We start from the raw sequence: 14,503 nt of genomic DNA, 5'->3' as shown, positions 1-14,503 counted from the left end.
ACCATTATCTTCACACCATGACTCTTCTAGACAAGTTAGGATGTTGTAGTACAATTTTATGTTGTGGCTGAAGGGTCAGTATAGCTTGGCCTCATCCGAATGTGTAAGGTCGTTCATATGGATCTTCGGGAAAAAGGAGGCTAAGAAGGTGAGGTCGACTGTCAATCGAGCCTTGGGATTGTCTCATGGAGCGACTCGATCGACCTCATCTCTGAAGGGTTTCTGCGAGACAAATCGACATCGGGAGGGAGATTTTCGACTCGACCTTTCCGATGGTTAAGTTAGCAAGTTATTTATGGTGTAAAAGTTCGACCTCTCGTTTTGAGCTAAGGTTCATAATTTATACTTACAGAGACGGCTTGGAAGTATGTGGGCCATTAATGCCCGCTGTCATTCTCATTCGGTGTGGTCGAACGAGCAGGTGACCTGCTTATGCAGCATCGACCCATACGGTTCCAAACGGTGCTGGGACAGTCGTGCGTTATCTACTTTATTCCCTACGGGACACATGTCGGGTCATCCCACGTCGAATCCTCGATGGCTACCAACCGTCGCTTCATGGCTAGTGCAGGAGTATCCACTATCATTTGTCCCCGCCTAAATATGCACTTGAGGGGCCTCGCAAAGGGGTCCGAGGTATGTCATCAAGCATTTTCATTAGTCGGGGACCTTGCTTCTCAATTACCCATGTGATGCCCTTCGAGGCGAATTGCTCGGGTTAGGCCCCATTGGGTAGTGCCCCATATTTGCATATGTGAGTCCATCGCTCGTGGCCCTTGCATTTCGAACTCCACCTTCCTTACATGGCTTTCTTGGGCTATCTTTTCCTGACCTACGCATCTCGAGGTGTCCTCTTTTGGCTTTATCGTGGTGATACATCTTTTTCCGATCCATATTTCCTGGGCATAATTTTTTCTAGCCCCTCGCTGTGATGAGCATTCTTCTTTTTTCGAGCTACATGACTCAAGCACATCTTTTGCTAGCTCTGTCGTCGAGGGCCTTTTTATTTTTCCCAAGATATATGACTTGAGCACATACTCTATCGTGGTGAGCTTTCTTCTTTCTCCTGAGGTACACAACTTAGGCACATGCTCCGTCGTGATGGGCATTCTTCTTTTTCTTGAGATACATGACTCAAGCACATGCTCTGCCATGACAGGCCTTCTTCTTCCTCCCGTAATGTGTCGACTCAAGCACATATTTTGTCATGACAGGCCTTCTTCTTTCTCTCGAGGTACATGACTTGGGCACATGCTCCACCATAGTGGGTCTTCTTCTTTCTCCTAAGATATGTGACTTAGGAATATGCTCCATCATGGTAGGTCTTCTTCTTTCTCTTGAAATGTATGACTCCGGCACATGCACCAGCATGGTGAGCTTCTTTTTTTCAATTATGCGACTCAGGCACATGCTCCGTCGTAATGGGCCTTCTTTTTCCTTTTAGAATGTTTGACTCCAGCACATGCTTCATCATGGTAGGCCTTCCTCTTCCTCTTGAAATGTATGACTCTAGCACATTCTCTGCTATGGTGAGTCTTCTTCTTTTTCCTGATCACACGATTCATGCACATGCTCCACCATGGTGGGCCTTCTTCCTCGTGAAATGTATAACTCTAGCACATCCTAGTCGTGGTGAGCCTTTTTCTTTCTCCCAAGGTACGTGACTCTAGCACAAGCTCCATCGTGGCTTGGGCATAAGCTTTTCGCTCAAATGCGTTGTCTCCCCCTGAGGATGGCTCCCCAACAATTACATCTATCTACTTCTCGATGGGACCATGAGGGCACGGGGAGGGCTCCCGGGGCTTACAGAGTTATCGCCCTAGGTGCCCCCTCCAAGTAAGTCCTTTGATCAAATACTTTAAATCCCAACACTCAATGTTGTGGTCATAATCTTAGTGGAAATGACATGAGCTAATCATGGAGCGATAGTTGGTAGCCATTGAGGATTTGATGTGGGATGACCTAACATATGTCCCATAAGGAATGAAGCAAATCACGTGTGATTGACTCGGTATTGTTCGGAACCGTATGGGTCGACATCGCACAACGAAGCTTAGGACGGGTCGACCTGTGCTGTTAGGAGCATATATGTCACCAACTCATTTGATCGTGCCAAATGAGAATGATGGCAGGCATTAACAACCCACGTACTTCCAAACCACCTCCGTATGTATATATTCCAAACCCCAACCCAGAACGAGGGGGTTGAACTTTTACACTATAAACCACTTGCTAACTTAACTATCGAAGGGGTCGAGTCAAGAATCTCCTTCTTGACATTGATCTGTTTTGCAAAAACCCTTAAGAGATGAGGTCGATCGAGTCACTCTAAGGGACAATCCTAAAGTCAACATAAAGAAGTTGGAGACTTGATCCATGGGTGACCTCATCTTCTCGACTTCCTTTTTCCCGAAGACGCATGTGGATGACTTTGTACATTTGGATGGGGCCAACTCGTATTGACCCTTCGGTCATGGCATAAAACTGTAAAATATTTTTGGCATTAGATGGATGACCATGAGCTCTTAGTTCCCGGAGCGAAAAGGGGAGTACTGATAAGATTATTTAGTCTCACATTGGTTAAGGAATAAGAAAACTAAGGGCTTATAAGTCTGTTAGATCTCTTACTCTTATAGACATTTTTTTAAAGCTCACAAGCTACTCTCATAGATATTTTTTTAAAGCTCATAAGCTTCGAAAAGGTAAAACAACGATGAATACATCGATTATCCAAAGTGAATAAATTTCTCGCGAGCTTATATCCAAATCTTTCATCTTAAAAATATCAAACTTATACTATGGTGTTAGAAGATGGCAATATTCATTTTTTTTTAATGTTTGCATGATTACTCCGTACGACTTCTCGAGTCCTCCGAGCTTGACGTGAAATACACAACATAATAACAAATATATGAAATCTAAAAAATAAAATTTACGATTGTATGATAAAATACTAGTTGCATTTATCTTAAAATTAGTGCCATAGAGTTCATTTTAACACAATTTGTTGTTATCATTGTTATTAGTAATAGCCTTGTCAAAGCCAATATAGGATGCCACGTCGCGGAAAGAGGCTCAACCACATCCCTATATGTGACTTAAATTTGCTTGGACTGATAAATATTTAAAAAAATTTAAAATCTATATCCCAATCGTATAAATAATTTTATAAAAAAATCCTCAAGTAAATCTTAACAATTATGGCTTGATTATTTTATAAATATCATATGTATATCTAGATTTTGATGATTGAAAAATAAAATATAAAAAATACTTTGGATATTTTTCGATTTTTGAAATTTATATAAGAGAGTATATCGGAGGATTAGTATTGTAATCGATCGTACATGATAAAAAATTTAATTTTCTTCGTAAACATAGACGAAAGTTATAAAATTAAGTTAAATTTTACATCGACATTTTATATATTTTGATCTTTTTATATTTTTATGATTTTTTAAATTCTCCTCTCTCTCACCCAACAAAACCTCATCGATATCACTGACACCTTTAGCAATGCTCCAACATTATGTTATTGTCCTCATCTATCAGCAGCATCAAGCAAGTTTCATGGACACGAAGCACCCCAACTTTAACTACTAAGATAAAGTAGGTCCTTGCCATCACCATTACTTATCCGATCACCAGCCTTTTCACCATGTCCAAATCTTAAGCTGGATAGAGAATATGGTGAGTTGGAACCAAAAGAGGTACGACAGAGACAGCCTTTCAGGGAGACACAGTAAGCCAGCTTTTCTTATGCAGATAGTGCTGATGGAAAACTGACTCCTTGGCAGCTTTGCAGGTCTCAAAATGATGAGAACTTGATGGCAGAGAGAACGGGAGAAAGGATTCCAGGTGCCATGTTGATGATGCTACAAGTATTGAGGGGCGTGAGTGATTGGGTAGAAATATCTATCAAGTCTGATACGTCGTTTGAAGTTTTTGTTGATTGTGAATGATAATGATTTGTTTATTTTTGATTTTCTCTACTAAAATATGTATTGATTATTTGATAAATAAAAATAAAATTTTGAATTAATAATATAATTATTATTTTCAATTAATCGAAACTCGACATATGAAATAGAAGATGTCATGTTGGCCTTCGAAGATGACAAAGGAGTCTATTAGACATATTATATTAATAAAATATTTTTTTATAAACAATATTCTTTTTAAAATTTATTTGTTATTGTGCTCATAAGAGAAAAAAGTCTATCCTATCCTCTAAATTTATCTCTTATAAATATGTCAAATTATAATATTAATTGTAAGCGTCATTTCTCAAAAGCTTTTGGATCTTTCAACAAACATTGTGGAAATTGCAGTGCTGTATTCACTGATATGCATTTGGATCTCCCATTGTTACTTGATAATGGCTAACACTATACAGCTAGTCTATGATCTTCCAATGAGTTCAACCATATAACACCACCAAAACATATTTAAATGCTTCCATTCACTTCTGACCAACTCACTGTTCCAACGTTATATCACATCACATCGATAGACAACAGCAGCAGCTGCAATAAGTACAAAAATAGACCCCCTGTTGACGCTAAAGCTTCTGCATGCAGGGCAGTCCTCCTCCTCACTCAATCACCGTTGCATCCTCTCAGGCAACGCTGTTGATTCCCATACATCCCGACCACAGCTTCCTTAACGACCGCTTCTGCAAACGATCACATCAACACCCAAAAATTGAACTGTGGTTGTATCGATGCTGGTATAAGTGGAAGAACAGGAGCAGGAGATACCCGCTTGGGCTTTTGGTAGAGGAGCTCAGGTGGGATCTTGTACAGGTCTTCATCCACAGCCTTGAGAGCTCGAGGCCTCCTTGGGGTGGTTTGGAGCTTCATGTCACTGACCTTGACTTGCTTCCTCTGCTGCTCTTTGCCATGCTGCTGCTTCTCTCCTCCTGCATTACCGACCTTTTTGATCACCTACAGCAAGATAGATGCAAGCCATGAGATGTAGTTGAAGGTTTTCGGATTAGAGGATGAGATCAGTAGTAATGATGACCTTTCTGTGGTAAAAGAGATCGCCATCTTCGCCAAAATAATGTCCTCGGATCACTCCAGCCTGCACTGCTGACTCGAAGTAATGGGCGGAAAGGAGCTCGTCACAGTAATCCCAGTATCCAAAAGACGGAAGTGGATGCCTCTTCATCGTGCCCTACAACCGGAACTAACCACAAACATCAACCATGCACTAAAGCCACTGTGTGGTGGTGAAGGAAATGCGAAGGGGTTTGGTGCATATATGAAGAACCAGCGTCTGTAGCAATGGGTGCAGTAATGGTGGAAGGAGGGGTCATTATCGCAAGGACGAGGACAAGGGGAGAAGCGCCATGGCCTTCTTTATTAGGGGTACATGTGGCCTGCCCTCAGCCTACGAAACTTGCCCATCGCCACCCCAAAAAGACCCGCTCTTTTCCCGCGCCCCGAGGCCAACAATAATGGTTTATCTTCTTCCTCCGTACACATAATATATATATATAAGAATATTAAATAAAAATATATAATTAGATAAAATTTTAGTTTATGAGACTTAGTTAAGATAAAAAAAATATTACAATTAAAATTAAAATTTTAAATTTATCATGAATTATTTTATAGACAATTAAGAGAAGAGATGAGACAGAGGGAAAGAAAGATCGATAAATTAGAATATTTAGTATTGAAGTATCTTCTCTGTTCTCGGAGTATGCGCACAAATAATATCTTAAAATACGTTCAGTAAAAGTCGTTTGCCACACGAGGAGAGTCCAAAAGCTTTGGGTAGTGATCAATCTTGCTTGGACCGGTCTCCTTGGCATATAGTCAAACATCATCAGGTCACTTTCAACTTACCGACACATCAAGATGGAAAGGAGACTCGTCCTCGGGTGAACACACGCCACAGCTGATAAAGTTTAAAGCACAAGGTTTGACTATTTGGGAGGGGGGAGATATTGAGAACCTTGATATCAAGGAAGGCCACAAAGCAGTTGGATAACAGCGTTGAATTTTATTTAAGATCGAAACAGCTGATGTTAAACGAACAATGCAATTATTGACACGACAACGCAACATTAAAGACTTGCTGGTTCAGAACAACTAGCTTGTTTCGGTCTTTGTCGCCCGCCCCCACTATGCGTTCATGATAGGGCAGCGCGAACCAGAGGCTAAGATGCTCTCCAGTGGCCCACCTTTCAGGAAGCCCGCGAGAAAGTCTCCACGCTCGTAGAAGAACTCCACCTTCTCCACCCTCATCCCGTCATCCACCTACCGAACAGTAACAGTCAGCATCTTCAAACAGTAGGCCACAGAAAACATTGAAGCAGCAGAGAGAGAGAGAGAGAGAGAGAGAGAGAGAGAGAGAGAGAGAGAGAGAGAGATCACGTGAAAGATTCCGGTTCCAATGAACTGGACCACCTCGCCGGTGGGGGCGTGGCCGTGGAACGGGCCTTCCATGTAGCCCCAGTGGCGGAACTTGTACACGATTACAGGCGGGCCGCTAAGGACTTGGAGGATCTCCACAGCGAAGCCACGAGGAAACGTGGTGGCGAACGCCTTCCCAGACGACTCCGCCGTCTCCACCGACGGGTCGTAGATCCGAAGCTCTGGAGGCAGGCTGGTCTGCAGGAAGGCGTTGTAGCTTCCTCCCATGTCCTGGATTTGTTGTACAGTGAGTCCTTCCTTTCCTGCATGCAATTAACACTACTTCACATGCGTTGTTCGGATCAAAGTAGTCACTTCAGCTACTGGCGGAGTGAAGAATCACCATTAAGGCTGAGCCGAAACTTCTGTGGATTGATGGACTTGTAGTCCTCCGGCCGCACCTTGTGGACCAACTCCATTTCCCATGTCTTCACCAGCCTCTGCACCCTCTCTTCCAGCGAACCCACCGGCCACACCTGCCATGTATCCATCCCCATAGATGAGAGACCTAAGGCAAGAGCAGGCGAAGAAAGAGGCGATGGTTTTACCTGCGTTCGACCTTCTTCGAAAAGCTTGTTGACGACATCATAGTTCGGAGGAGCTCCGAACCTCCACACGGTGTCCTTTTCACCCTCGCCATACATGAAATCCCGGTACTTGTCTCCTTGTTCAGCTGAACTCGCCATTGTTATCCGATCTGTGCATCAGGAATGGCCAGCATCCAGGACATTTATAGTCGCTATCCAAGGTTTGGATGAGTATTGCGTCAGTCTGAAGAAGAGAGGTTCCGTAGTTAGATCGAACACCCCAGTCGTAGCTCAAGGAAGTTGCTCAGCAAGATCCAGCTATTCCATGTGACAAATAGGAGCCAATAGATTCGAAAGACAATAAGTGTGACAAACTTCTCAACGTAACAACTTTGGATCATTCTGAGACGAGAACTGTGCTCGTCATCTTCCACCCATTCATCATGTGATTCTAAGATAAACAAATCGATAGAGTGATGCACGAGAAGCTGACTCGATCTACGATAATGGAACCATTCAAAAATAATTAATTAATGGACGTTCATTTTGTGATCTAGCGATTGGTAGATCGAGTGGCATGGTGTAACTCGTTGGTTTCATCTATGCTCTCGAACGATTACTGGATCATCCTATTATCTTCTCCATTCAAATTGAGGTCCCATCAAATGTCTCGAAAGCTAACCTATGTCGGGGAATGCATGAATGCTAACACTCGATCCCCTTAGATCCTCTCAAAGTGGACTTGTCGAGGTAATTACGTGCACGAATGAATCTATGAACTAAGACCAAAGTCGACTTTGCCGACAAGCCAAAAACACGCAATCTAAGTTCTAGATGTTTTCTTCTTCGAACCAAAAAAACAGTAGGATGAGTTTAAATCAAATCGATTAGGGATAACATACATTAGATCTGCTATCGATCTAATTCAAAATTTTAAACTTATAAATATGCGAGCCAATCCAATTTTATCAATGTAAGATTATTCTCCTAATTCTCTTTTCATCTCATATATATATATATATATATATATATATATATATATATATATATATATATATATATATATATATATATATATATATATATATATATATATATATATATATATATATATATATATCGTCCCACAAACCAGCCTATCTTCACTTAACTCCTAACGAAATCAAATTCTCATAATTGATTTGTATCTCTGTTTGTGAGGGAGATGAAAACTTAATTTTTATTGTGTGAGATTAATTACAAGAAATATATATAATTTTTACTATGCTAGATTAATTATAAGACAACTAACTTATCTCTACTCAGACACAGTCCCTTTATACACCCTCTCACATAAAAATTTATGTACTAAAATCCCTTGAGAGAAATCTAGAAACAACATATGTATTCATCGCATCTTTCTTTTCTCCCACCAAATTCTAGAGATGCATTGAATATATATAGAAGAATTATAGTTTATTTGTCTTTCGATTTAAAAGAAGAAATGATGCTAATCTTAAGGAGAACTAGACTTGCTTCCTCATCTCTTTTTTATCTTCAAAACCATTATAAATGATGAAATTGGAATAAGAATTAAGAGAAGATGAAAGAAGATTTATAATCTCTCAACATATAATATAATATCACATCACACATTTAGTCTATATGAAATCCTATATTTGAACGAATCTTATTATAATTGAACTTCTTTTCTATTAACTAATAATTATAATTAAAATATAATTAAATTTATAATATATCTTAATTAGATAGAGATATATAATCTAATATTCTCTCACTTGATAAGGTAACATGTAAAAAATTTGAAATTAAAATAAATAAAGTAAAATTTTAAAAATAATTTTATTTAATTAAAATTTTAAAATTAAAATTTTTTACACATTTATATGAATTTTATGAAACATATCAATAAATATATTAAATATAATAATATCGCATTAAGTCTAACTATCAATGCAGTTATAGTGATTGTAATCAATATTATACTTTCTTTTATGTATCATAACACTATTAGTCTATTCTAATGCAATTTAAAATGATCTTGGTAATTTGTATTCTCAAGATAATCAAATTATTATATTTAACCATAATATACACATAAATATGAATAAGATAATAAAAATAAATAACTTTAATTATATAAGTAAAATATTAATTATAATGTCCATTGCATCTTAATATCTTTTAGGTTACTCATAAATCTAATCAATCTTTTCAAATACTTTAGATTGTATTGTATAGTGAATAAATTAACAATCAATATAGTGAAATTCTATTAACTAATACTTTAGATTGTATTTTTATTATTTGCTTTTACTATAATATATAAAATTGCTAGAGAACTTACTATTTTTAGAGAAGAAAACTACTACAAAAAGTCACAAAATATCTTCAACGATTTAATAATTAAGTCTGACTACACTAAGTCTTAAGTTTAAATTTCGTAATCATAAAGTTTAATTAGTAGCCTCAAAGCATATTATAAAATTAGTTTTTATTATTAATAATAAAATAATATTTTATTTTTATTTTTTTATAAATTATCCCTTCAACTAATCTAAATATAAAATATAAAGTAGACTTTCTAAAAATATAAAATCTATTATCGAGGTAATTTACAAAATCAATATATGAAAATAATATTATTTCAAACTAATCTAATTATATATATAAGCATATAATCCTTTGTTCATTCTAAATATTTTATTACTTATATATATATATATATATATATATATATATATATATATATTTGATACTTTTTTATGTTATTTTAAAAACACTTGATTAAATTTTTTTTTACTTTTATCATTTGTTAAATAAAGTTGTATATTAAATTTCTTCAATATTCGATCAATATATCCTTTTTGAGATAGTCATAATAATCCTTGAGATTTATCTCTGAATATCTCAATATCAATAATATAAGCTACATCATTTATATTAATAATCTTAAAATTCTAAGTAAGAAATATCTTAGTTTTGTATAATAAACCACATTCACCATTGGCAAGCAAAATTTTATCTACATATAAGATCAATATAATAAACTAACTCCCACTAACCTTCATATATAAATATTGATTAATAATATTTTTTATAAATCTAAAGAAAATAATAGTATTATAAAACTTTATGTACCATTATTGAGAAGCTCATTTATGGTTATAAATATATTATATATATAATTTTATTTCTTTTTTCTTTAAATTGTTTAGGTTAATCCATATAAATCTAGATCCCTATTAAGAAAATTTATTTTTACATCCTAAATCAAGATCATAATAAGCTATAAATGTTATGATGATTCGTAGTCTTCAATATCTCATCATGATCGATGTCTTCTTTATTAGTAAGTTATTTGATCACAAGTCTAACTTTATATTATTCGATATTGCCCATCATTGAATTCTGTTTAGTTTTTAAGACTCATAAATAATAGACTCTTTTATAACTATTAGGTAATTTGATGAGTTCTTATATGTCATTCTGGTATATTAATTTCAACTATTGTTTTATTACATCATATTATTTTTCATAATCATCAATTTTTTTAACTTGTGAAAATGATAAAGTAGATTTTTTTTTCTTTGAGATATTCTCAAAACTATCGATTGTGATTATTCGAGAAGATTATTAGTAGTGATATCAATATTATATGGGAATACATTAATGTTATTTTATTGTTCGCTTTCATCGAGTCATTTAGTGATTTGAGAAAAAATAACTTCTCAAATATAAAATAATAAAGAAGTATCAATATTTTCTTAATATTAAGACTACAATTTAAGATTTTCACTCATATAGATTCATTATATTCTAAGAATCTAATGTTACTAGACTCAACTATCCTCATATTATGATTAAGGTAATGAAATATGAATTCCATTGAATTTTAATAGGATAAATAATAAAATATCAAGAAATAATCTTTGAATCTAATTTTTTTTCGTGTGATTTGAAGATTCTTATCTATATAAGATAATCCTAAATATCTAAATGTCTGAGGTTTGTTTTCTTATAAATCCATAACTCAAAATGAGTTGATCGAATTGACTTACCATGAACCTTGTTCAAGATCTACATAATCATCATTAAAGTTTTTCTTTATTTTGATTCAAGTATAGAAGAATAACTCATCATACTCCTAATCATATGTATAATAGTATGATTTTATATTTCAATAATCTTGTATTACTATGGAAAATCTGGCAAAATATACTAAGCACAAATATTTTACTTTTCTAAGAATCTAATAAAAAAGGTAAGGACCCTACTTTATTCATCATATATATCATAAAATTAATTATCCTTATTAGATTTAATAAATTTATTTTTTTTAATCTAAGTATCACTCGACTTTATTTATGTATACTTAAAAGTATCAATAATATGATATTTTATGTGAATTAAATATATATAGTCATATCTCAAAATATTATCTATAAAGGTGAAAAATATCTCTATGTAAGCATATATAATCTCAATGAATAAAATTATGTTTCATTTAAATATTTAATTATATGATCATTGTAAAGTTAAGATTTATATTAATTATGTACAAACTATAATATAGAATTCAAAAGTTAATTTTTATTAAATTATAAATATATTAAGTTTATAACTACTAAAAGAAAGATAAAATTGTTAGGATATCCTAACAATTTTAGATAAAGAACTAAAATTTTTTAAAATTGTAGGAATATAGCATACATATTTAACATCAAATGAATTATCTTTAGGAGTAAACAATAGGTACCCACAATTATCAATTTTGTTTTAAAATGATTCTTTGTAACAATGAATATTTTATACTTTTATTTGTCTTTGTATTAAAAAAAATCTCGGTAATATAAGTTTAAACATAAGAATTAATCAACCAAGTATTATAAAAAGAATTATATAATATTTGATTTAAAACATACAAAAGTTAGATTTATACATTTCCTTTTTGAAAAGAATCTTATTATTCTTTTTCACATGACATTTCTTACTATAGAATTAGTATTTTGCTATGAAGATTCTTACTATGAGTTTAAATAGTATTTATAAATTTAGGTAATTTGTCCTTCAACTTTCTTTTATTTTCACTCAATTTTTACTCACTCCTCAAGTAGTATTCAAAATATTATAAGTTGTTTCTATTTTAATTTTAAATATTTCTAAGCAGATATACTAGTAAGCTCATTTAAGTTTTATTTATTCTTAAATTTATTATAATAAATTTTAAATAAGTCAAACTGAGCAGAAATAGAATTAAAAATAATTTATATAAGAAATGGCTCAACTATATTTATGTCTAATATTCTTGAGCTTACAACCTTATCATCCATATCGAGAATATAATATTAAATTTCTCAAATATTGTTATACTATATTTCAATCAATACTTTTATTAAAGTGTCAGCTAATTACTTGTTAGTAAATTTAAATTAATCTTTAAATATCCCAATATGTTAGTTGTAAATTACAATAAAGTCTAAATATTATCTTTTAGACTTTTTCTAATAATTTATCTTAATTATTTGTTTCATAGAACATTCAGTAGTTAAGTCTATAATTCTTTTAACTAGTCCAATAAAGATCTATCACACCTAGTATAAATTTCATATGCTCAAGTTATTTATAATAATTTAATATAAAAATATATATAAATATTATAATAATATAATAAAAAAGTACCACTATAATAAAAAAAAATAAAATAAAATTTTAATTTTTTTAAATAAAATATTAAACTATTAATATGACCTATATTTCACCTTTGGATGAAATATTGATACATTTAGTATTTATTCAAAATTATTTATGAAGTACTAATACTCTCCTTGTAGAATAGTATTTTACATTTGGGTATACAACCGTAAACTATAAGGATATACAAAACAGTATCATTATATTCTATCACATAATTATTCGAAGTAGAATTTTCTTTCGGATCATCTAAATCTCCTAATTATGTATGTAATTATGAATATTATTTTTTATATCATTTATAACTAATTTTTTAATATAATTTTATAACCTATTGGTTTAGACCACTTTGACACATACAAAGACCAATATAATAATATAAAATATAATTTAAAATATCATATAAATGATAAAATATTTATTATAATTTACATCTCATAATTCTACTAACCCAAGCCATCTTGGCAACTACTAATTATATAAAACTTAGTGATATAAGTTACAAATAATATTCATCAAAATTTTAAATATAATTTATATCAAAATAATTTAATAATAATAAAATAATAATTATAATAATCTTTGAATATTAATCAACATTAAAAAGACTCATATGATAATTGTAATCATTATAAAACATAAATCATATTTTTATGTAAAAAATAAATATTATTTTAATACTTTTAAACATATATTTTTTGAATAACTAAATAAATATCTACAAACAATATTTAAAATTTAATTATCACAAGTAAAATTTTATTAATATGTCATATGAAAATCCTATAAAAGAAAATTATAGTTTATATAGCTTTTTAATTTCATTTGAAACTCTTAAATTAGACTAGTGAACCCTATTTAATTGGGTAGGCCTAAAATTAAGCTAAACATCAACCCAATTAGATCAATCAAAATTAAAATTGATCAAAATAAAAAAAATAATCAAAATATGATATTCTTCAAATTTGATCAAAATGTGATTGAGCGAATCTAAATTCAATCAGGTAATCAAAATGCAGTAACGATCAAGTATGATTAAAAATAAGTCATAAATATATAATTTCTAAAAGGTAAAACTATAAATTTATTGGGATATATAATGAAAATATATAATTTCTATCGAATTGTCGATAAAGACTATAATTAAAGGATTTATAAGAACAAAACTATAATATAAATGAAGAAATCCTTAATTTTTATTTTATTTTATTTTCTCTTCTCGACCACGACAAATGAGAGGCATTCAGATGCCATGGTACGTGGTTGTCTGCCACTTGTGCCTTGCCTACTACCATTGCACTTGCATGACTGTTCTTATGTGACTGACCAATGACCTCACTAGTCGATGCGCCATGTTGTCACGCCCACACATGGCTGTTCTCAGTATGCATGAGTTCCTTATCAGCAGAACACCTCTGTGACCATGAGCCGATGACCGAGCATTGTCAGCCATCGTCCCACCACGTAGCTGTGCACATGCATCAACCACCCCTATAGATATTGTGATGTGCGATTGTGCTCACGTATCTATCGCACATTCGTTGGGAACTGTGGCTTCAACGTCCAATCATCTCCTACCGTAGCCAACAAATGCCATCGCAGTGGCATAACAGCAACCATCGATCAAAGGTAGCATTGCATCCACCGTAAATGATACTTGTAGTTGCTTGTGACCAAGGAAGGTCCATTGCTGTAAGGCTATTGCACACATGTTGCTACAATCATGCATGTGACTATCATTGGCTACGTATCACACCACGCTTCCGCTGTGTACATCAACACTTATATGCAATCATTGCCTCTGATTAGGCCGACAACCATCGGAGGCTACCACCCTCAATAATGCTATTGCCAATA

The 14,503-nt window shown here is 33.2% G+C and overlaps 2 protein-coding genes across 2 annotated transcripts; both read right to left on the bottom strand.

The window, feature by feature from the left end:
• Positions 1–4,429: 4,429 nt before the first annotated feature.
• Positions 4,430–5,435, bottom strand: LOC135676423 (uncharacterized). Its single transcript, XM_065187565.1, has 3 exons — positions 5,026–5,435; positions 4,761–4,946; positions 4,430–4,675 (listed from the first exon to the last, which is right to left on the bottom strand). Exons 1-3 carry the CDS (start codon positions 5,170–5,172, stop codon positions 4,619–4,621), a joined length of 390 nt encoding a protein of 129 aa, XP_065043637.1. The 5' UTR covers positions 5,173–5,435; the 3' UTR covers positions 4,430–4,618.
• A 557-nt stretch (positions 5,436–5,992) lies between these two features.
• Positions 5,993–7,136, bottom strand: LOC135676422 (pathogen-related protein-like). Its single transcript, XM_065187564.1, has 4 exons — positions 6,974–7,136; positions 6,769–6,901; positions 6,387–6,688; positions 5,993–6,269 (listed from the first exon to the last, which is right to left on the bottom strand). The coding sequence occupies exons 1-4, from the start codon at positions 7,109–7,111 to the stop codon at positions 6,135–6,137; spliced, it is 708 nt and encodes a 235-aa protein (XP_065043636.1). The 5' UTR covers positions 7,112–7,136; the 3' UTR covers positions 5,993–6,134.
• Positions 7,137–14,503: the final 7,367 nt, after the last annotated feature.

Source organism: Musa acuminata, chromosome BXJ1-6, assembly GCF_036884655.1.
Source record: "Musa acuminata AAA Group cultivar baxijiao chromosome BXJ1-6, Cavendish_Baxijiao_AAA, whole genome shotgun sequence".
NCBI lineage: Eukaryota > Viridiplantae > Streptophyta > Magnoliopsida > Zingiberales > Musaceae > Musa > Musa acuminata.
Note: the sequence above shows the minus strand (reverse complement) of the source record. Positions and strands in the feature narration are given on the sequence as shown.

Excerpts from the sequence above, each read along its gene's own strand:
- LOC135676423 (XM_065187565.1), bottom strand. The coding sequence starts at position 5,172 with ATGAAGAGGCATCCACTTCCGTCTTTTGGATACTGGGATTACTGTGAC. Across the intron at positions 4,947-5,025 it reads ATCTCTTTTACCACAGAAAG|GTGATCAAAAAGGTCGGTAA; the intron begins GTCATCATTACT and ends ATCTTGCTGTAG. Across the intron at positions 4,676-4,760 it reads TCTACCAAAAGCCCAAGCGG|AAGCGGTCGTTAAGGAAGCT; the intron begins GTATCTCCTGCT and ends GATCGTTTGCAG.
- LOC135676422 (XM_065187564.1), bottom strand. The coding sequence starts at position 7,111 with ATGGCGAGTTCAGCTGAACAAGGAGACAAGTACCGGGATTTCATGTAT. Across the intron at positions 6,902-6,973 it reads TCGAAGAAGGTCGAACGCAG|GTGTGGCCGGTGGGTTCGCT; the intron begins GTAAAACCATCG and ends GATACATGGCAG. Across the intron at positions 6,270-6,386 it reads TTGGAACCGGAATCTTTCAC|GTGGATGACGGGATGAGGGT; the intron begins GTGATCTCTCTC and ends ACTGTTCGGTAG.